This window comes from Sinocyclocheilus grahami, unplaced genomic scaffold (assembly GCF_001515645.1).
Source record: "Sinocyclocheilus grahami isolate Dianchi unplaced genomic scaffold, SAMN03320097.WGS_v1.1 scaffold383.1, whole genome shotgun sequence".
Lineage (NCBI taxonomy): Eukaryota > Metazoa > Chordata > Actinopteri > Cypriniformes > Cyprinidae > Sinocyclocheilus > Sinocyclocheilus grahami.
Genome location: NW_015505562.1, coordinates 1,702,901 through 1,727,123, shown reverse-complemented (window position 1 = coordinate 1,727,123; position 24,223 = coordinate 1,702,901). Strand labels below are relative to the sequence as shown.

Genomic DNA, 24,223 nt, shown 5'->3' with positions numbered 1-24,223 from the left:
TTACATTTATGAGTTTGAATAAAAAGGAAATTGATTTGGAATGGCAGGATGAGGAATTTAGTGAATTACAGTTTAAAGAAATAAAGTCAGACAACAGAACATTTTAGTTTTAGCAAATGAAATATCATACATTTTGACCAGTAATGCCTATTTATTCCTTCATATACAGAATCATTTTTGAATGTTAAGACATACATGTAATTCGACATATTTACCAAAATTCTGATCAATACTCTCAAAACAATTACCAATGCCATCAAAAGCACATTGTTTTCAGACAGCATTATAAAATAACACAGACATTAAAATTTGGGGAAAATTTGAGAATTCTAGGGAAGAAATATCTATTAATGAATGATAACGTTTATTGGTAATCCATATTGAATTAATATTTTTATGAATTCTGCATTTAAATTACATTTCTGCATCCTGTTTGCTGCCTCGTTTCAAATTCAAGAACTGCACTGGAATTTAAAACACCTCCTCAATTCAAGTGAGAGTGATTGGCGACCCTGCTCCTGTCGACTGCATGTGACATTTCTATACAACTCCCTATCACATATTGCAAAGTCGGTCCCAATAGTTCTCACACAAACTCATTGTGTCAAGTTCATTCTTGACACAATGTCAACAGGGCTTGTGCTCGTTTTTGCACAGAATGAGCACATAGAGTTGGAGAGATGTGGGCAGCAGTGTGATGTTTTTTATGCCCACTTCCTACTGCCTTTCTGTCTTCTTGCAGTCTCTCTCTCAGTTTCATTGGCCACTGCTCATTACTATAGTCTCATTACTCAGAATCGGTCAGCCAGATGTTATACAAGTTTGAAATGTATTATAGAACCATTGCAGTGTGACTCACAACAAAGCAGACCAGAAGAGCATCAGTGATGCCACATACTACAAACTGGTTACGATGTAGGAATTTTCCCACTTCTTAAAGGGGTCATGAACTGAGAAATCAAAATTCCATTGATCTTTTGACATATAAGAGGTTATTGTGCTATAAATACATATTGTAATTTTCAGAACTCAAAACTGCATCATTAGCTTAAAAACAGCTTATATTGAAGCCCGTCTGCCAAAACGACAGCTTGTGGAATGTGCCATGATGTAAGTGTGGATAAGCACCGCCTCCACAGAAGAAGATCAACGCCTGCTTCTACATCACAGCCTGTTTAGCCCCGCCCACCGATTTGTGCATGTAATGTAAATAACGAGAGAGACCAAGGCAGGTCTACACAGAAATGAAATGATAAAGATGTAAAAATGTGAATACAACAAGATGCTGTGCAGTGCCAAGTTGTGGAAAAACGCAGTATTTGCATTGCATTCCTTCTGATCCCAATGTTAGGAAAGAGTGAATTAACTTTTTTTAAATGAAGATCCAGACAGCGTCAGTAAGAACTTGGTCCTTTGTTCGCTTCATTTTTCCATGGATTCGTTTACAAACAAGGAACAATTCGACACAGGATTTTCAGAACGATTGAAACTGAAAGTCGATGCTGTTCCGACTATATTGGATCCAACAGTATTGTCGCAACACAAGTGTGAGTAACAGTTTTTATTACATGGTCACTACTGCTTTGTCTGTTAAACAGATCATTTGATGCGAGTATTTATGGATTTTTAACCTAAATCACAGCAGCGTCCATCTGTGAAGGACATAGACTGTCAAACACAACTGTTAACCAATCATAGCAGAGTCTTCAATCCGCCACACCTATTCAAACAGAGCGTTCTGATGAGGGGGGTTAGAAACAGGACAGAAAATAGCCCATTACTTCTAAATGATGATGTTTTTGATGTAAACATCTTTATAACATTATAAGTGGATCTCAGAGATAAGTACAAAATAATAAAAAAGGTAGTTCAGGCCCCCTTAAAGACAAATGCCATTGTTGAGCATTTACTCCTTAAAAGTGCAGTGTACAGTACTAAAGACAGTCTCAAAAATGCAGTTTGATGCAGTCCCTGTTTACTACCGTCACAAACATAGGGTTATAGGAATTTAGATATAGGAACTAGCCACCAGGATGGTCCCTCAAGAACAAAATTTTCCCATATATAGGGCCATTTTCCTGGTTGAGTTCACACTGCCAGTAGGAATTCTTAAGTGACATAAAGAAGTACCTAGGCCAGAGAAGTACTTAGACTTTGCGTAAGTCTATCTATCACTCTTTTCCACGTTCATGGAGATTTGGAGTAAGTAAAAACAAGAGTGTGCTTACATAGCTTTTTGAAAATGTGTTTCGTATGACATGCGTTTGCCGAATCGACATACAGTAACGTCACTGGTAGTTCCTATTGTGCTGGGGTAGACCCTACTCTGAAGTAGAAGCTAATTTAGTCCCCCAAAAAGGTGTTCCTATAACAAAAATCATTCCCAGGTCCTACGGTGCGAACACGCCAAAAAGTGGGTACTTCTGCCAATAGTTATAGGAGCTATGAAAACACTCCTCTAGTGTGAAAACCCCTTATGTATCCAATCGCATAACCCTGCTGGTTGTAGACAACCCTGTAAAATTCATTCTTCCTCTTCTTCGCAATCAGCTTCTGGTTCAAACATGTATGGCTGAATTAATCCAATATTGCCACTTGCCATTCTGTAGCGTTTACTACTGTAGTTAACCGAGTGAAAGTGGAGCAGGTAGTCTGAGCTGGAGTGATTGAGCGGAGGCGAGGAAATATATTGCATATTCAGGAAAAAGATAGTTTACTTAGCTTATGGAAAAAGACATAGATTGAGTGGTCAGAGAAAGAAAAATAGTGTGTGACAGACAGAATGGCTGCAGGAAGTGAGGGATCGTGGCTGAAAGGCTGGAGGAAGGGAGTGAGCAGATGTGAGAAGTTGACTTCCGTTGCATGCTCCTTTGTGTTGAATGTCTGCAAACACAATCGCACACATTTGTCTTCATTAACAGTTGAGAAGCGTTGGGGTCTGACAGTGGCAGGCCGGCTATCCACAGGCGCTCAGAATCCTCCCGGATGCTTCCGCAGGCCCTAAAGACACACTAATTAGCTTTGCGGTGTAATGGCCAACTAATGACTTTGTCCTCATATAGGAGTCTTATGACAGAAATGCACAGGCCTGGTTTCCTGTTTGTCATATAACACTGAACTCAGAGCTGTCAGCGACGTGCCCGGCGCTGCCCGGAGAGAGAACAAAGAGAAATAATCCACAGATGAAGGTCTGTTCTGCTTTGACACACAACTACAGATTGTACCTTGGTGCAACAGAGTGGATAGAGGGCAGCTGAAAGACATGGATATGCTTCATAGTGAATGCCAATTAGGTGGAAGCTGTAGGGCAGGGAGATGAAATGGCCAGTCAGGGAGGATCAGACATGGCTCTTGGCTTCTGTTCTGGCATCAACTGCCAGTCACGGTAGGCTTTTTCATTTTTACACACAGAAAAATAAAAGCAAAGATATCTCTACAGCGAACTCCAGCACAACCCCATTTGTCCTCACTGGTGACAACTGCTCATTTTTCTTGCCTGTTTAGCTACAAATGTGCTGAACAAAGTGAGAGAAACATCTTGCAAGACAATTGTTTTTTCATCTTTTGTGTCTGAGCTTCAGTTTTACTGTGGATTTTGGCTGGATTCATGTATATTTTGACTTTGGTGGCTACATTATTATTCATTTAAACTTGTTTTGTCTCCATATTTATGTAAGATAAAATGCACTTTCTGCTGGTCATTATCACAAAATAGACCATTATGCAGTAATAACTTTGCTTATATATTCATTTGAGTTGTTTTTTTTTTGTTATTCCCTGTAAAAAACATTAAAAAACATTATTTAATTGTCAATAACACAAAACATTGATGGTAACAAAAAATGAGAGGAAACACAGAATACATACTATTTAAATAAAATCTAATCATATGTGATGTGTCAAGCAAAGACTTCTGGTAATGTTTATTTACTTCATCATTGATACAGTAATTCATAGATTTGCTTGCAAAAACCATAAATTTGACAGCATTTTACAGTAATATTATTAAGAGTGTGGCATTAAACCATCATATATGTTAACGTAACGTACAGTTAACAGGTTTTTAATGTAACATTAAAAAGACATAAGTTTAAGTGTATGAGACAACCGCAAATAGCTCAATTATAAAGTTAATTAATCCAGGCCAGTAGGTGTCAGAGTACAGTCCTGGGTCACTGAAACAAAGAAGAGCCAAAACACACACAAAAAAAATTGCAGATGCTTCTCATTATATTAACTGATGTTTTCTGTTTTACTTGCTGGCCTGGAAATCCTCAAAAAATGTGCTGTGCAGAAGATAATTAATGAATGTTAAGCAATTTGCAAATAAAAACGTGCAACACTTCATTTATTAATATACTGTAAATGTATTGATAGCAGCATCACTTACAGTAAGCACAGTGATGTAATGCACTTGTGTCATCAGTAATTGATACTCAAAGCCAAAAATGTGGCTCTAAATAATTACATGTTTCAGGAAGGAATTTATTGGTCGTACCATTAGCGATCTCATATATCCTATAAATGTAACATAGACTGGTTTCCCACCGGCCTTCATTCCCATCTCAATGACCACTCATCCCCAACAGCACTAAAAGATTACAGAGAGCCATCAGTGCTGCGCTTCACTGGATCTTAACCAATGCTCCAGCCGGAATTACATTTCTGTAATACATACCGAGGGATTCTCCAGCTTTTTCATCTCACTAATGGGATTAGGATAATGCAAAGGTGTGCATGTTTCTGAGGAACAGTGTGGGAGGGAGAGAGAGGCTTTAGAAACCACAATCAAAAGAAACACTCTCCAGTGTAAACATCTGTCTCTTTAGTCAAACGCTACTGTCGTTGCTTAGTTTTAGTACACTTGCTGCTTTCTTGGATGTGGTGTCAGTGTCTTTGCTCCAGCGCGAGGACTTTGCGTTCTCCTCAGTCAGCTGGCAGAGGTCTAGTCCTACGGCGAGGGATCTTAAAAGCTCCTCTCCCATACAGCCATTTGTGCTTCTCGGATGAGCAGATGGAGAATTGCCTCCATTTGTTCGGATGCAGTGGCGCCTTCACCATTTCATTCAAGCTAAGTAGCCATATTCACCCGGAGCTGCAGATACGAGTGCTGATTCTGGGCTACTTGTGCTTGGCTTAAAGCCAAACTTGCGCGCAGTTGCCTTGGTTTTTAAATACAACCTTTTTTGGGTGTCATTTGACTAACTGCATCTGGATTGGGCTTTTTGAACCAGTCATTGTGGTGTTGACAGTGACAGGCTTAAATGAATTCTGCATATTTCCCTCCAAAATGTGTTTTTTCTCCATGAACGGACCTTGGTTTAATGGTGCCTTGCTAATGGTATTATTAGGAACAGTTTGCACTAAGTATGAATGATATTGTGCCCTCTTTTCCACTAAAGGGGAGTGCTGGTGTTAGTGTGCCAGTCTTTTCATAGATCTCTTCTGCTCTCAGAATGCTGTGAGATATGCTGCTAATCTCAGTGCACTAGCGAGAAGTCAAGAGAAGACAAGCAGAGGTTTAACCTACAGATGATGTGTGTATTTTTTTATGTTAATTTTTCTCTCCTATCCAGGCTTAATATGCAGTGACAACTGTAAGAAAGCCGTTTTTGTAGGTTGATTCCCCCAAAAAGCATAAACATTGTGGCTATGTGCTGCTATCAAAGCATTGCTCTGTTTGCTTTCTATGCTTTCTAATCAGTCCAACACATCAGCACTGGCTCAACCAATGGTGTGAGTATAGGGGCGGGACTATCAGTTCTGACCAACCAATTGGAAACAGTTTGAGAAACTTATATTATATATATATTATATTTAAACTCTGTTCTAATTATACCTTAGTTTTGAAGAGAGTTAATGTAGATTAATGTAATGTAGAACATAAATTAGCACCTCCATATATAAACTGACATTCATTTTGTATATGTAAAAGACATTACAATGGAAGACTGTTTCTGCTATGGAATTAAAAAAGAGAAAAGGTAATTGTTACTTTATATCTCACAATTATGGCTTTATTTCTCACACTTACGAGCTTACTCACAAGTTTGAGTTAACATCAAACAATTCAGGTGCATGCCGCAATTCTGACTTTCTTTTTTTTTCAGAATTAGGTTTACATCACCGTTCAGACATTAATTCTCACAATTTTAAGATATAAAGTTGTATTGTGAGATTTAAATTTGCATTGCGAGAAATAATGTTTCATAGTGAGCTGTAAAGTCAGAACTGTGTGTAATTAACAACAAATGAGAAAAGTACAACATTGTGTACTTATACTTAATAATGAGTGACAAACATTACAAATTATGCAATTTAATAAAAACAAAGGAAAATATAAAACTGATGATTATAAATACAAAGTACAAAAAATAAATTCAAAAGTAATGTACAATAAAGATATAATGTTGCATTATTAGATATGAATTCAGAACTGATTTAAACTCACAATTCTGAGAAATAAAGTCAGAATTATGAGGTAAATGTCACAATTGTTCATGTTGGAAACAAGCCTCCATATAATGCTACTTAGTGAATTCCTCCATTGGGATTTATGCCTGGAAAGTGTGCAGGTGTCATTTAGCATGCACATTAGATTCTGCCATAAATCTGATGTTGTGTGCAGGCTGCAGCTTGAGCATATGATGTGTTTGCACCAAAACATTAGATACACCATGGGTGGGTTACGATGGAGCATTGATATAGCTACAATCTTTTGCAAGTTCTGCATAGGTGAGACTGTATGCTGACGTACAGCATGCTGTGCTGAGCTTTTTAAACTGGTATGTGCATAGAATGCATTTGGTCTTACGACGAGAAGCATGTGGGACGTGTATCATCTGTTCCATGGCCTCAAGCGAATAAATAGATCACCCTTATGCTGGATGTCTGAAAGCACATACTCACGATGTTCTCAGAAATGGAATGTTCGGCATTTTGGATCCATCAGATGGATGTAGACAGAAGAACAATGGAACACGACTTTTAAAAATGCTTTTATAGAGTGCAACAGAAGCTGCCCACTTTATAAGCTATTAAAAAAGGTATAACACTGTGTATGTAAGATCATTAATTAAGAGTGAATCACCTACAGTTCTATAAAGCATTAGAAATGGTGTAATTAAATAAAAAATCTAAACAATGGAAAATATAAAACTGATTGATTAATTATGAATATGAAAGTACAAAAAACCCATGCACATAACCTAACAAGCTTCATTTTAGATACTCGTCCAAAAAAATTAATAAAATAAATAAATTACAGTATATACTATATATATATATATAGTTTTTGAAAAGTTTCACGTACAAAATAATCCCCATTCACACAGATTCACGAAAATGACTAAAAACGCTGTATTGTGCATGCCAGGCCAGTAGTTGATGTCACTGTTTCTATAGACTGAACACATAATACCACATATGTTTTCAAAAGTTAGCATTTTCAGGTCCCCACAACGCCGTTGTCATGTAAATGAACGGCCAAAAAGCATACAAATGTTTCCATTTTAAGTTGAAAATGGTGTGTGTAAACCCCCTATGAATGCAAACGATATTCCCCTTAATTTATTAAGCTTTTTTTTTTTTAACTATGGTAATGTTTTGAGCCAGACTGCTCTTTATTCATTCGTAATTGGTCTAAAGAAGAGCTGGCTGGCTTGAAATATTACAATTGTGGGAATGTCTTGATAAATGAATTAATGTCTTAATAAATTATTTTTTGCAGTCATAGTGTGCCAACCTTTGTCTTGAAGTTAGTGTCAGCACACAGCTGTGTGAAGTAATGTCCAAATAACATGAATAGATAAAGTTGCAATTACAAGAATAAACACACCTTGTGCTGAGCTGACACACATTCTGGGTTTCAGAAGTCTTCCCATCTCAAGGCCCCTAGCAGTCAGAGGTCCTGGCCACTGGCCCCATCCATAATTTGGCCCTGACATTTACCTGACCTTTTCATTTACCAAAGAACACATCACAAAACCAGATCCAGCTAATCAGATCAGTCTTGACATACTGCTGAGAGAAAAACAACTATTTGGATCTTGAACTGGAATCTTCTGGAATTGGAAGTTAAAAGTGATAAAAAAAATCAATTCACATCAAATTGATTGATCAATTTTACTTCCTAAGGAACATTTGGAAACTATCAAGCCTCTTGCACATGCATAACACATTTAAAGTCCCTTTCCTTTCTGTTTTTTTTTTTTCACATTCCGATCATAATGGACTCCAAATTTGAAAAGGCCCACTTGTTTGGAAGTGGATGCCACCTAAATGATTCAGAAATGTCAAGTGAGTCCATGAATTATAAAAGCAACATGGGTTGTGGTGTAAATATTTCATGGTATGTGAAAGTGAGTCGGATGGGTTGGGAAGTGAGTCCATGGGGTTTGTTGGTAATGACCAGTGTAAGAGAAGCACAGACTGATAGGAGGAGAGATGGGAAGATGTGTTTATCAGTTCTGCTGTGTTTCAGCTGGCCGTGCTTTACCCCACGCTGTCTTCTGGACCTTATGAGGGAGGAGATGATACTATACTGAGCCGTGTTTGTGATGCTACATTGCCTTCACACTAAGGACACATTACCCGCAGTGAGATCGAGATGAGGGAGGACGATACACTCTTATACTCTTACTTAGTATGCATGCTTTGGATTTTTCACCCACACAATAGAAAAATCACAAATGAGATCTTGGCTGTGCTTGAAAACGGAAAAATGTTGCTTCTGCAGGCAGTATAAGGCGGTATGAAGACAAGGCATGTCTGAATCCTATGATTATTGGTCAAAAACATACATTTACACACAAACTGACCACCAACCGCAACTTTCTGACAACTTTTCATACTCATACTGTATGTCAACAATTGGCTCATTTGAGTCTCTGTTCATTCCTCCTAAAGAAATTTAGCACAAATATCTAAGACAGATTGAAGATTAAATGAAACAGGCCTAAATGAGAATTCCAAGAAATCTTAGGGGACGTTCACAAAGATCGAGTTTTTGTGCATGGAATAAAAAAAAAACTTTTATACATTTTTTTTAATGTCCAACATCTTTTACCTTGAGAACCATGTTTTTACAAAGCCGTGTCATGCATGAGACAATTCAAAAGACATGAGACATGAAAACAATAAAAAAAAAAAACAATGCAAAATGAAAAAAGGAATCTGTCACTTATGAGATTTTGAGCAAAACACAAGTCTGTGCACGTCAAGCGATACTTGTCTCATCTTATGTATTTATGTATGCATTAAGGTAAAAGCTATATGTTTTATTCTACAAGGCCCCTAGCAGTCAGAGGTCCTGGCCACTGGCCCCATCCATAATTTGGCCCTGACATTTACCTGACCTTTTCATTTACCAAAGAACACATCACAAAACCAGATCCAGCTAATCAGATCAGTCTTGACATACTGCTGAGAGAAAAACAACTATTTGGATCTTGAACTGGAATCTTCTGGAATTGGAAGTTAAAAGTGATAAAAAAAATCAATTCACATCAAATTGATTGATCAATTTTACTTCCTAAGGAACATTTGGAAACTATCAAGCCTCTTGCACATGCATAACACATTTAAAGTCCCTTTCCTTTCTGTTTTTTTTTTTTCACATTCCGATCATAATGGACTCCAAATTTGAAAAGGCCCACTTGTTTGGAAGTGGATGCCACCTAAATGATTCAGAAATGTCAAGTGAGTCCATGAATTATAAAAGCAACATGGGTTGTGGTGTAAATATTTCATGGTATGTGAAAGTGAGTCGGATGGGTTGGGAAGTGAGTCCATGGGGTTTGTTGGTAATGACCAGTGTAAGAGAAGCACAGACTGATAGGAGGAGAGATGGGAAGATGTGTTTATCAGTTCTGCTGTGTTTCAGCTGGCCGTGCTTTACCCCACGCTGTCTTCTGGACCTTATGAGGGAGGAGATGATACTATACTGAGCCGTGTTTGTGATGCTACATTGCCTTCACACTAAGGACACATTACCCGCAGTGAGATCGAGATGAGGGAGGACGATACACTCTTATACTCTTACTTAGTATGCATGCTTTGGATTTTTCACCCACACAATAGAAAAATCACAAATGAGATCTTGGCTGTGCTTGAAAACGGAAAAATGTTGCTTCTGCAGGCAGTATAAGGCGGTATGAAGACAAGGCATGTCTGAATCCTATGATTATTGGTCAAAAACATACATTTACACACAAACTGACCACCAACCGCAACTTTCTGACAACTTTTCATACTCATACTGTATGTCAACAATTGGCTCATTTGAGTCTCTGTTCATTCCTCCTAAAGAAATTTAGCACAAATATCTAAGACAGATTGAAGATTAAATGAAACAGGCCTAAATGAGAATTCCAAGAAATCTTAGGGGACGTTCACAAAGATCGAGTTTTTGTGCATGGAATAAAAAAAAAACTTTTATACATTTTTTTTAATGTCCAACATCTTTTACCTTGAGAACCATGTTTTTACAAAGCCGTGTCATGCATGAGACAATTCAAAAGACATGAGACATGAAAACAATAAAAAAAAAAAACAATGCAAAATGAAAAAAGGAATCTGTCACTTATGAGATTTTGAGCAAAACACAAGTCTGTGCACGTCAAGCGATACTTGTCTCATCTTATGTATTTATGTATGCATTAAGGTAAAAGCTATATGTTTTATTCTAATGTGGCATATTTCTGAGGGAATCAGGATATGCAACAAGACAAAGTGTAGGGCAGGTTTTGATTTTATGCATTTCTTGTGACTGGATCATGTAAATTGGTGTTACAAGAAAAGTCATTTCATAGACAGAACAAATTTTCTAAATCTGATTGAATATTATGAAGACATTCATGCAATGTCATGCACAATAGCGTGCACTTATGAATCATGCACAATAAGACCAGAAACATGCATTAAGAAAGTAAATAAGGTCAATTTTCATGTCATGCAGACTTTAACCCTGTAAAACCTGACATATGAAATACATCAGGCATGATATAGTGAAAACATGGAGAAAAAAAACAAGTAAGATGAAATTCGGATGATTTGTAATGTAAATCAGTACAATTTTTATAACAGACTATTTATATAAAATGCATATAAATATCAGTTGTCAGTTTAGTAAGTCGTCTTAGTAAGATGATATTTAAATTTTATTGTGGAAGCAAAACATATAATGCAGTGCAATATAATGAGATCAATCAAATGACAGAAGACGTGTAGTAGATTTTGTACAACAACAAAGTTTTGATCATTTAGAGGCCTTAGAAATTCATGTGTCAAATATGCTACAGTAGGCGTTAAAGGGTTAAATGTGTTTAGCTCTACTGCACGTCATGGAGCACCTGCCATGTTTTCCATTCTCCAAATTTTTCCACTGGAGATGCCAGCCATTATTCTGAAAGAGTTAAAATCAACGTGCCTTTTCACCAGATATCCATTTCTGCAAATAAAATCAAATACATTACCACTGTACCTAATCAAAGTTGTGATATGATTGTTTCTCAATTAAAGGGAATTGCATCGCTCCTAAGTTGATATCCGCGTGTCAGATTTGAATAATGTGCTGTGGTTTAGAGTGGCAGAGAGGAACGAGTTTGGCATACTGATGATACTTCACTCTAACAGCCCCGCCGGGGACAGAGCACTGTGCGCTCGCCGCATATGGGATCCATTATTCCAACCCGCATTAAACAGCTTAATGGCCCCATCTCCCAGACTTTGATTTCCAGGATGATATAATGTGCGAGGATAGGGAGAGCAGGAGGAGGGGATGTGATCTGTCAGGGGGAAACGCAGGCGGGAGGGGGTCAGATCTCACTCACACACACTGTGACCCATCAGCGGGTGACATGTGTCATTTTGATGGAAGACTGATGGGTCAGCTGTAAGTCATTTAGAGCGGATGCACTGACAGAATGTCTCAAAGAGGCTTTAAGGAGCTACACGTCCTTGAAGGCATTTCCTGCAGTCTTGTTAGCGCAGCTGTAGAAACTATTGGACCCTTTGTGATGGTAAGAGTTTACACATTAGGAACCGATAATGAGAGTTACTGTGATATTTCTCGTCTAGTGATTATCATTACTATTTATAGCCTGGCTCTATTTGAGGAGGCATCTGTAGCTGGAGCACTGGGAAAAAAAGCGGCCTTCCTCAGCCGCATTAAATAGTCCTAATAAAAGTGTGGCTGTGCTCTGAATGCCGACTCGGCTCTCGTTTGTGTGTGCTGCAGGTTTCTCTGAATGCTGTGATGAGTTCCTGAGAGCTTCGTTCTCCCCGGCCTGCTGTCTTGGAAGAGCAAGGGCTCTGTTGACAGCAGTGGCACCCAGAGAAACAAACACTGACGACGGGCCATGACTAGCGGTAACTAACCTCCTCTAATTATGTCCAGTACTTGTCCTGTTTAGCAGACCGCTCAAACTGCACATGCTTCCAAAATAAAGCGAGCTGCCTACGTGGGCAGCATTTTAAGCTGTCATGCACTTGCTAATGATGTGAAAACCGTTCCAAACGTTGGCTGGATGATTATGCTGTCTTATGAGATACCTCGTTATGGCAGATTTGAGGGCAGCTTCGCATGTGTCCTTTGTGAAGAAGGCAACGTGCTCAGTGGGAAAAAAAATAAAGCCAAGATATATGTTTGGGGGTCAGTGAGATTTTTGTTTTGAGACCAATGTTTGAAGCAGCAGAACTGTTTTCAACATTAATTTTTCTTAAACAGCACATCAGCATATTGGCATGATTTCTGAAGGATCATGTTACATTAAAGACTGGAGTATAGAAAATTTTAAATAATATTTCACAATATTACGGTTTTTACTGTATTTTTGATCAAATAAATGCAGCTTTGGTGAGAACAAGAGTCTTCTTTCAGAAGCATTAAAAACTTTTACTGACCCAAACTTTTGAATGGTATTTTATGTCACTCACTACTGAAATACAGTTTAAAACAAGAAATAGGTAGATTTAGTTAAAACTATATGCATGCTAGCATACTTATTCTCATTAGAGTATCATGCTATTAGCTTAGCAACATGCTAACACCAGTTTCTATTGAAATCTGTGAGCCTCACATGTGCTTGTGTCGGCTGTGGTGGGCATTGCCCATTTTCTCTGTTAAATGTTCATTTATGACATACAATTATTTACAAATACTGTATTTGTATTTGTTACACATTTAAATGACATACAGTTGCAAAGCCAGCTTGGACATTCTGGACTTTGGCCTAATAAATGACTGTATATGAATGTTTGTTTCTGTCTATATACTGTCTATATAATATAGGCTTATACAATTGTGTACAATGTTATACAATTGTGTCAATGTTAATATTGTGTTATAGGCAGTTGTGTAGTGGTGCCTGGAGAAGTGAGTATACTCTTAATTTATGCCCCCATTTTTTTTAAGCGGCCCAGCAAAGGATGAACGGCCTGTGTTATAAACAGTGGCATGTAAGAGTCAAGACTAATCTTGCATATTTAGTTCACCCCAAAATGGGCCAATAGTATTTGCACATTTTCACTTTCTGTAACTTCTGCTGCTTGACTTACTGGAGTAAGGATCATTATGTTAATGCTAATTAAAATTAGCCACAAAATAGGTGCAGATTTTGCAATAAATAATTAAAATGTAAAAAATTACATAGACTGCAACAATTAACATTTTGTCAGAACCTCTAGTAGACAAGCTATTTTGTTTAGTTATCTGTAGGAGAATCATGATCTCTATTTGATACAAAAAAAAAAATTTTTATTCAAAAATGTATCCAGAATTGTGCAGCTCTACTCCTGTTTGATTTACTGTTTCTCCCATGGCATACAGTGACGGGCAAATAGTAACCCCCTGCCTACTCCGCCCATACCTTTTACAATTTATGTATAGACTATACTATATAGTGCAAAAAAAATTATAATAAAATTGTTTAGAGCATTTTTAATACAATTAAGCACTAGTCAAGCTGCGATCTCAAACAGGACCACAAGGAGATGCCAAAAGATCACTAAACCTACTGCCTTGACCTGACTGAACAGGCTACTATTCAGATCCATTCAGAATCTAAAAAACACCTTCAGGCTTCAGCAGTGTCCATTATAAAACACTTGTGCGTTTAAGCCAAATACACACGCTGACAAGAATAATTCTGGACGTGACTCTAAGCCATCTCTAATGAAACCGGTCAGGTTTTCTCTGTAGCTGTTTTGAATTTAGGCGGAGGGTGAACCAACTCCAGGGTAAGGTTAAAAGCAGCCAAATGTATTAAACATCATAAACCCATCTTTTTAGGCAATAACCAGACATGGGCGTCATGTAGGCTAAATTTTTTTTTAATGGGACTAAATTTGTATTTTACGTGATTACAATTTAATAGAATGTTAGAAATGGATAATTATACAGTGGGGCAAAAAAGTATTTAGTCAGCCACCAATTGTGCAAGTTCTCCCACTTAAAAAGATGAGAGAGGCCTGTAATTTTCATCATAGGTATACCTCAACTATGAGAGACAAAATGAGAAAAAAAAATCCAGAAAATCACATTGTAGGATTTTTAAAGAATTAATTGGTAAATTCCTCGGTAAAATAAGTATTTGGTCACCCCCATTTTTCATGAGCTGAACTCAAAGATCTAAGACTTTTTCTATGTACACAAAAGGCCTATTTCTCTCAAATATTGTTCACAAATCTGTCTAAATCTGTGTTAGTGAGCACTTCTGCTTTGCCGAGATAATCCATCCACCTCACAGGTGTGGCATATCAAGATGCTGATTAGACAGCATGATTATTGCACAGGTGTGCCTTAGGCTGGCCACAATAAAAGGCCACTCTAAAATGTGCAGTTTTATCACACAGCACAATGCCACAGATGTCGCAAGTTTTGAGGGAGCGTGCAATTGGCATGCTGACTGCAGGAATGTCCACTAGAGCTGTTGCCCGTGAATTGAATGTTCATTTCTCTACCATAAGCCTTCTCCAAAGGCTTTTCAGAGAATTTGAACAGGTGTTCAATTGTGGTTTTTAAACAATTAATACTTGACAAAGCAGCAGTATTGGAGAGAATTTTTTACAATTTATCATTTCTTACTTTTCTGACAACTTTTCCTTAGTTGGTCATGAGCTGGTTTAAGCTGGTCCTGAGCTGGAGCTAGATGCTTAAGAACAGCACATGACAAGCTTAAACCAGCTCAGGACTATCTTAAACCAGCTCAAACCAGCTGCCATGCTTCAAAACATACCTAACCAGCATATGCTGTTTTTTTCAACAGGGTGTCTGAACCTTTGCTGGGAAGGTAATGTTTAGACCCCTTGAAGCTTTAACTAAACACTCTTGAACTAGAGTATAATCTAAATCTGTGCACAACTGATGCAACCGGTTTTTGATGCAAAGCATAGGAGCCACATTTTGCTGGGTGACAGTGCAGCTGTTTAGCCAGTGTGTGTTTTAAAGGTACTTGTCATTTTGCATGAGGGCCTAATGGATTGTATTGTCTTTTGCAGCAGCAGACGGCATCGGCAGTTTGGGAACCGAGCAGAGCCACATCAACGTTCCCGTGGCCGATCCCAGCGCCTGGGCCACAGCCATGAACAACCTGGGCATTGTGCCGATGGGCTTAGCTGGGCAGCAGCTGGTATCAGGTAAAGCCCCGTGCCCTCCTCCAGCGTGCTAATCCTGCTGTTTCATCCACAGCTCTCCCTGCTCTTCCCTTTCACGGCAGGGGGAATAAAAAGCAGATATTAAACCGGGGTTCCCATATTTCCCCCTCTGGCAAGCAGCACAGGCTCCAGCCTCTCCAGCCAAATATGTGACCTTTAGACGCAACACTACACATTGGATTTTACATTGAAGCATGTTACAGTTTGTTGAGCTTTATTCTTCGGCTGAGATACTGGATTGTTGCGGCTCTGAAAAGCTCATGTCCTGGCGGAATGGTGGCACCTACCGCTTTCTTGCCTTGAGCCCTAAACGCTGGTCTCAATCCTCCCAGCTGACTGAAGCTTTGTAGAGATGTTTGTCTGAGAACTGGACTGCTTTCCTCATTGCCGTCTCTGATTGGCCAGTGATCATCAGTGGCCATCTGCAATCATAACAGCTCTGTTGCTTTTGTAAATGTTAGCTGCACAGAAATAGTCTCTTATAATCATGATTTTATCTCAAATAAGCTGTGGATGCAGCGAGTGGACTAACAGAGTGCTTGACAGTTTGTTTTCTCCATACACTGGCAATTCACCTCTCTAGCTTTGACAGCACTCATGAGTGGGAGTGGAAGTAGTTGAACTATAGTCAAGCTACTCTTTTGAAGAAGTAAGCTTCGACCAAAGCTGTCAACTACAATGAAACTATTTAATTGAGCAGAATCTTCATATCTAAATATGCTATTATCCAGTGATATGACTTATAATTTGAGCTAGGGTGACAGTGTATACTCTAGTTAAATTAAAACTACAGTACTAATACATAATGCTACATATACACAGTGTTGGGGAAAGTTACTTTTAAAAGTAATGCATTACAATATTGCGTTACTTGTAATGCGTTACCCCCAACACTGCATATACAAACAGTAATGAACATCAGTAAATATTTTGCTCAATATGTGTTTGATTATTTCACTCCTTATTTGCTTGCAATACAAATGTGACTATAAAAACACCCCAGCTTTTTGAAAAATGTATATAGTCTGCTAAATTAATAAATATACACTACCCTTCATAAGGGTTCGATGAGATAGTAAAAATTGTAATATTGTGAAATACTATTACAATTTATAATAACTCTTTTCTATTTTAATATATTGCAAAATCTAGTTTATTTCTGTGATCAAAGCTGAATTTTCAGCATCATTATTCCAGTCTTCAGTGTCACACGATACTTCAAAAATCATTCTAAAATGTTGATTTGCTGCTCAATAAATATTTCCTATTATTATAAATGTAGAAAGCTGTTTTACTGCTTTTTTTGTGGAAATCATTATATATATATATTTGTCAGGATTCTTTAATAAATAGAAAATCTTTAAAATCATTTATTTGAGACAATAAACTTTTGTAACATTCATTTACTGTCAGTTTTTGATTAATTCAACGCATTCCTAATGAATAAAAGTATTAATTTATTTCAAACATATGATGAGTAGCATATATAAAAGTAACTTGTTTCTAGAAAAACTAAATTTTTAATCATGCAAAACTAAAAATGTTAGTAGCATTGCTACTTTTTTGGTAACTATTCCCTAGAACTGGCTCTCATGTCAGTTTTTTTTAGACAAATAAAGTCTCTCCTTGGTTTGGATCCTATTATAATTACTATCACGCTAGGGAAGCCATGGATTGAGGCAAATTAGGCTCAGATTAAAATGCAAGAGCCGATATTTCAGATCATGATTATTTATGAGAAATTGGGAAGGCACAAGTCATTTGACTTGCATATAGGTTTTCTTTTTTTGTTCTTGGGTGATTTCAGAAATCATCTAAGAATGAATATTAAAACTATTATCCTCAGCTTCTGAGCTAAAGCCTCTGGTAATACGCCAAAGCTGAAAGAAACACTTCCAGCAATTCACACGAGGATTTTATATACAGTACGGTATCCTCTTTCTTTCTGTGTTTCTGTCACACGTGTAGGCTTCCAGCGATATGCCTCTAGAGACCTGAAAGAGGATTTTGTCACACGAGCACAAATGCTAGCCTTTGAGAACAAACAGACTGGATCGTCTCTGGCTCCAGAAAGACTATAATGACACTGACAGAAATTCCAGCTTCAAAGGAATGATTGGAAAAGATTTGCCTGGTTTCTGTCGAATATAACAGATAATGCTGAAATAACCTCTGAGTCTTTGTTTTAATTTCCCTCAGCATGTTTCCAGGCACACTTCAACATCACACATATTGCTTATGACACACACATACATTTGTCCCGTATCTGCTCATAAATTTGCTGCTCGCAGAGCAGATGCCCACTCACACAATTTGTCCTCACAAGCAGTTTCATTCTCAGTATTTCAGCACATTTTCTATTGATTATAAATGTTTATTTGCACCAGCTCATTAGAAGACATGCTTTGCGAGAACATTTTTTTTTCCAGATGGCTTTATCCCGCTGGATTGATGAAGCACAACAATGAATAATACTCTAAATACAGATGATTTTCCTGCAGTTAGGAGTTGCTTTTGTTGCAGCTCCATTGTGAGAGTTTTACACAGACCATGCTGGGAGATTTAGGTTCAGAAATGGTGTAAGCCCTGAACGTATGCATGCACAGATTTACACAAGATTCACCAAGCCTGCTTTAAGTAGCTTAGAAGAAGAAGAAGAAGAAGAAGAAGAAGAAAGAAAGGGAGAATAAAACCCAAATCAGGCTTCACCAGAAACAGTTGTGTGCCGTCGCGATGACCTATTTAACTATTGCACTGTAATGACAAAGAAACATCTTCCTGAGTGCTGTTTATGGAAGCACTTGGACCAAACATTTATGTGAATACAGCCAATGAGCGCTTTCATTTTTATTATATTTATTTCATTATTTATTTTTTGGGAAAAGTTCTGATAAAAAGGTGTCTTTTTTATTGTCTGATGCCAATATTCTAAATATCTCCTGGTTATATTACAGTATTTTAATAATGATCAATATTCAAGTGGGGGCATTAAGGGCGTGTTTATCACTAACTATAAAAACCCAGTTGTTATACATTTATTGATTACATATTTACATACATTGAATACATACTAGGGCTGCACAATTAATTGAAATAAACCCAAATTCACAATATGGTTTAGGGCAATTATCAAACTGTAAAAGCTGTAAATTTATTTAAATAACCATATGCACTGCATTTTTTTTTAGAGTGAAGTGTTCTTTTGCAAGTGGTGATTTAACATTTAAAAATGAAGACTTTTAAAAAAAACATAAAAGTAGTATTGTAATTTAAATTTTTTTAAATAATATATATATATATATATATATATATTTTTTTTTTTACAGTGAAATATTGCAATAGTAATATTTCTTATTTTGTTTACTATTTTAATCTAATAACAATAACAACAAGAATAATTTTACATTATTATTATGTTGTTGTTGTTACTATTTTAATATTGCAAATTGGGGGATTTAAAAATAATAATGATAATAATAAATAATCCTAAATAATAATTTTTATTTTACAGTGAAATATTACAATAATAATAACATTTTACAGTACTATTATTATTGTTGTTGTTGTTAATATTGTGAATATAATTGCCGATTTGTGCAGCCGTACAAAAAAAGCACCACACATTTTTTTTAAACATTTTAAAACTTTAAGCTTTTTTATTATTAAACATCACAATTTTGAATGGAAAAAGCATGATTTGATCCCCCCCCCCTAAATTGTGTAGCCCTAATATACACACCAAATAGCTTCAGTTTTAATAGAACCTAAGCAGTACATGTAGGTTTGTTGTGTGACTCAGTGCTGCTAGAGTTATTCATTGTCATTTCGGGTGCTTTGGATAATTATGTATATTAGCTGTGGTGAGCAATGACTGGAAATCTTTCAAGCCCAAAAAAAGCGAGACTGTAAAAAACAGCTGAGACAAATTTCCTTGCGGATTATATATTTGGACTGCAGGGCCTTGGGCTGCAGGGGCTGGCGCTTTGCATTTAGTAATGGTGTTTGTGATGGGCTCTGATTAATGCAGTCTCACCTCTGAAATGATGAGCAGCTGCGGCCTGTAGGAACTAAATGTTTTGCAAGCTGCTGACTTCGTAGTGAATCCAAATTTAATGGAAAGCAGATAATAATGACAAATAAAACCTGAAGCAGGTTTTTGGAAAAGAAAGAAGAGCTGTGAGCCAAAGGATTGAGTAGTCCTTGAATCATTCTGACTGAAGAAAAACAACATTAAGAAACGATAAATGTGAAGGCGTGTGTGTAATTTACCTGTTTACATTTTGATTTGGGTTTTGCATGGATCTCCTGATGCATTTCACATGATTGCAGCCGCTGGGAGATTTATGGATCATCATTTTCATCATCTCTTTCCCCAGCAAGGGATTCAAGATTTTCTTCCAGTTCAAGCATCTCTTGTGTTAGATTTAGTGTTCTATGTCACTACAGGACAAAGTAAGCGCGATTGTCCTGATTAAGGTTGAAATATTACGACACTGTAAAAATACTGAGCTCTCAGTAACTGAATAATGTTTAGGAGAGCGGTGTTGGTGAAACTGTTGAAACCGTAGTTTGCCAAGCTACAAGCTAGACATAATGTAAATTTAAACAAGCTGCTAACAAAGAGTTTTTGTTTCTACATCAAACTATATTTAATCTGCCTAAGAGGGAAAAAGCTACCCTGTTTTGAAAGCAGTTGACCTACTGTCACGCTACTGATAACTGTAAATTAAGTTAAGCTCAGGCCTTTTAGTTTAGTTTTAGTTTTAGCAGTCCTATTGATACTATTTTAAAAGTGCTCTCTTCACAGTCAGCCATCATTAAAGGAATAGTTCACACAAAAATGAACATTTGCTGAAAATGTTCTCACACTCAGGCCATCTAATATGTAGATGAGTTTGTTTCTTCATCAGAACAGATTTAGAGAAATTTAGCATTATTTCACTTGCCCACCAATGGATGCTCTGCAGTGAATGGGTGCCGTCAGAATGAGAGTCCAAACAGCTGATAAAAACATCACAATAATCCACAATTAATCCACACGACTCCAGTCCATCAATTACTGTCTTGTGAAGTGTAAAGCTGCAAGTTTGTAAGAATCTAATCCATCATTAAGATAACTTCAAACCATTGCTTCCAGCTAAACTATGAGTCCTCTATTGCTTTCTAAAAAGTTGTCTTGTCTGAATCAGGAGAGAAATATGCACAGATCAAGCACTGTTTACAAGCAAAAACAGTCCAAAACTGTTGTAAACAAATGTGTCTGTGGATTTTGATGTGAGAGGACAACAGGAGATCAACATTTTCACTGGAGGAAGCATTAGGGCCTTTCGCACCACAGGAACCTTTTCATAGTACCAGAACTAATTGTGGAACTACCCACTTTTTGGCGTTTTCGCACCGCCGGAACTGGATGCAGTTTTACTACCGGACTGCCTTTTTCGAGAACCAAATTAGCTCCTACTCCGGAGCAGGGTCTAACCAGCACAACTGGTACTAATCGTGATGTAAGTAGACATTGATTGGCCAAACGCGTATGAAAACGCCCTCACCTGCCATGATTTAAAACACTGTGTAAACATACTGTAAACATTGTGTCAACTTATTTCGCAAGTATGGAGAACAGCGATAGATAGATGGACGGACGCTGACGTGCAGGCGCTTGTAGCAAATGTAGCACTGCCAGTTGTCGTTGGAGATTCTTAGTCCTCCTTTCCGTTCTTTCAATCGCTTTACGTATACAGTACGTCAACTTTCCATGTCCATTATTGTGAAACCCGCGAGACACAACAAAAACACAGCTCCGATCACAGCGTCCTCCATCCTCCTGTTGTTAATGTTGTTCTTCTTTGTTTCTGTTGTTGAACGCCGCACACAAATGACAACGCTGTCGACCGGCTTACGTCACTTCTTAGTACACACTCTCGGTGCGAATGCAACCCTTTAAATGGTACTGGGAAATAGTCTGGCAAAATTGTCCCAGTACTGTACATTTAGTTCTGGAACTAAAGCGGTGCGAAAGGCCCTATTATTAGGAACCATGGACTGGTATTTTGTCCCAAAGCGAAGGTTTAAAGTAAAAACTCCTTAATGATGCATTTGTTTCTTACTGCTTCTCACTTCACACGATGTTAAAGTTGGCCTATGTATTTTAACAAGATGTAAAATAAGTCTCTGATGTGTGTGTATATGTGAAGTTTTAGCTCAAAATATCCCACATAATTTTTTATAGCTTGTTAAAATTGCCATTTTTAGGGTATGAGCCAAAATGCACCGTTTTTGTGTGTGTCCCTTTAAATGCAAATGAGCTGGTTCTCCCGGCCCCCTTATAGAAGAGGGCGGAGCTTCAGGAGCTCATGCTCCGGCATACAAATAAACATTCCACTATTAGTACAAGCCTGTTATCTTTACAGAAAACGTACTCGGTTTAAAAGTCAGTCATCTGATTGTGCTGTGCATAATAAATACGCATTTATGAATCACACAGACGAGGAGCATAGCGTTATAAAAAATAGTCTCATTGTGCCTTAGCACGCTATCACAAACTTTATAAGTCCCATTTGTGATTATGAGCTCGAAAAATTTAAGCGGTTGACTTGACATTGCTTTCATATGCAATCAACTACCACCTTCCTATTTACCATGATTCTGGTAGCATGTGAAGGCAGCACCAGTGAAAACAGGCAGCGATAATGGTAGCTTTAGCAACATTAGCCTTACAGAGTGCCAAGAAGCTCTTTCAGAAAGGCGGTTTGGAAAACAAAATATGACTCCTATGTTCATTGGTGCATCCCAACACAAAAAACTTGAAATGCTGCTTTGGCGCTGACATTGTCCAGCAGCTACAGCAAGAAAACAGTAATGGCGGACTGCTGCTTCTCACTCAGGGCTGTGTCTATGCTAATAGGGCAGAGAGCGTCACAAATGGGCGGGACTTTTTCACTTCAGTGTACAGAGGGAGAATCTGAAACCGCTCGTTAGGGATGGGCGATACCCCTTATTTTGTTTTCGATACGATACCGATATTTTTCAAGGCAGTATCGTCGATATCGCTACTGATTCGATACTTCTGCACTAAACTTATAAATTATGAAATTTATTCAATTATTAAATTACTAAGAGTAAAATGGGTAATGAAAACCACTTAACTTTATGTTTAAAACGCATTTTAACCCATTTAATACCAAATTTTTCCCAGACATGAAAATATCCAAATGATGTGTGGATGTAATTTTTGAAATAATCAAATTTTTTTTTTTTTTTTTGGAAAATTGTGTGAAAAATTTTATTTAATGGTCAGTCACAATTGTAACCGGTGGGATACTGTGTATAATGAATTAACATATTTCTGCAGTCTTAAAAATTGTTATGTATTGTATGCATTATGATTATTAATTTTGTTAAATAAACAAAACCACTGGTAAATAAAACGCACCTTAGTATCGATATTTTTTGTTTGAGTATCGATACTTTCGATACTCCCGTCAGTATCGATATATCGATACTTCGGATCGATACGCCCATCCCTACCGCTCATTTGGAGAGATTGGGATTATAAAAAAATGAGTGGGTGGATTTGTACCATTATAGGCTGGCTGTTTTCACACACTGAGGCCACACAACTATGTTCAAACAACTTATAAAAGTGATTTTTGCATAATTGATGGACTGGAGTTGTGTGCACGTGTGGAAAAATAAATAAATAAATAAGCTTTTATTAGGCCAGTATTAAGACTGGAATTTTCATCTCATGAGAGTGAAGATTTTAAACATATTTTAAACACAGTAATATTAATTTCTCTGTATGTCAAGCTGTTTTAATGAGAACAAATTACTGAGTGTTTATAAGTGGTTCAGCACAGTAATTATAACGAACTGAACATGACCTTTTTAGTTAAGAGGCCTTATTAGTAAGACAAAACACATTTTCTCATTTTCATAGATATGCCAGCATTTCTTTTTTTTATAATGAACATTATATATATTATTTTACAATGTAGTAGTGGAAACACATTTTAGATACATACGGTGAAAGTGCAGTTTACAGGTAGGCTTCAGATTTTCAATGCAGGATTGCAAAAGCATGCTCTCAATAATCTCACTTTTGAGTGTTAATATGAATGCATTTTGACTTTTTAATTGTAACTGTTGAATTTTCACTCTAGCAATTTTTTAAAAAGAGGTTTAAGATACCTTCTGATTAGTCAGTCAACATGATCAGGACACTGAGAAAATTGTTATTAAACAGGCTGCTTCACAAAATCTGATTGTTTTTCATACATGGTTGTTTGTAGAGCAGACTCATATTTATGAGTCTATACATAATAAATTACACTCTTAAAAATAAAGGTGCTTCAAAAGGTTCTTCAAGCGATGCCATAGAAGAACCATTTTTGAATCTGAAACCTGCTGCAACTTGTATTCCAAAGCGACTTATATAATGCAATTAGCAGCAAACATACAAAAGATGCACAAAAAGCACACGCATTTAGATTTGCACTGAATTACAGAGGTACCTGAGCCCAAGTTTATGTGTTCCCACACGCCGGTATTTTCAGTAAATTTGTTTAGG

At 37.2% G+C, this 24,223-nt stretch overlaps 1 protein-coding gene across 1 annotated transcript in view; it reads left to right on the top strand.

Annotated features, from left to right (window-relative positions):
* Positions 1-3,327: 3,327 nt before the first annotated feature.
* The window catches only part of LOC107549911 (ecto-NOX disulfide-thiol exchanger 1-like), a 58,185-nt gene continuing 37,289 nt past the window's right edge, over positions 3,328-24,223 (top strand). Inside the window, exons 1-3 of the mRNA XM_016231096.1 lie at positions 3,328-3,385; positions 12,239-12,369; positions 15,499-15,636. Of these exons, the coding sequence (XP_016086582.1) occupies positions 12,360-12,369; positions 15,499-15,636 (148 nt within the window). The 5' untranslated portion in view covers positions 3,328-3,385; positions 12,239-12,359. The remainder of the gene's footprint in view (positions 3,386-12,238; positions 12,370-15,498; positions 15,637-24,223) is intronic.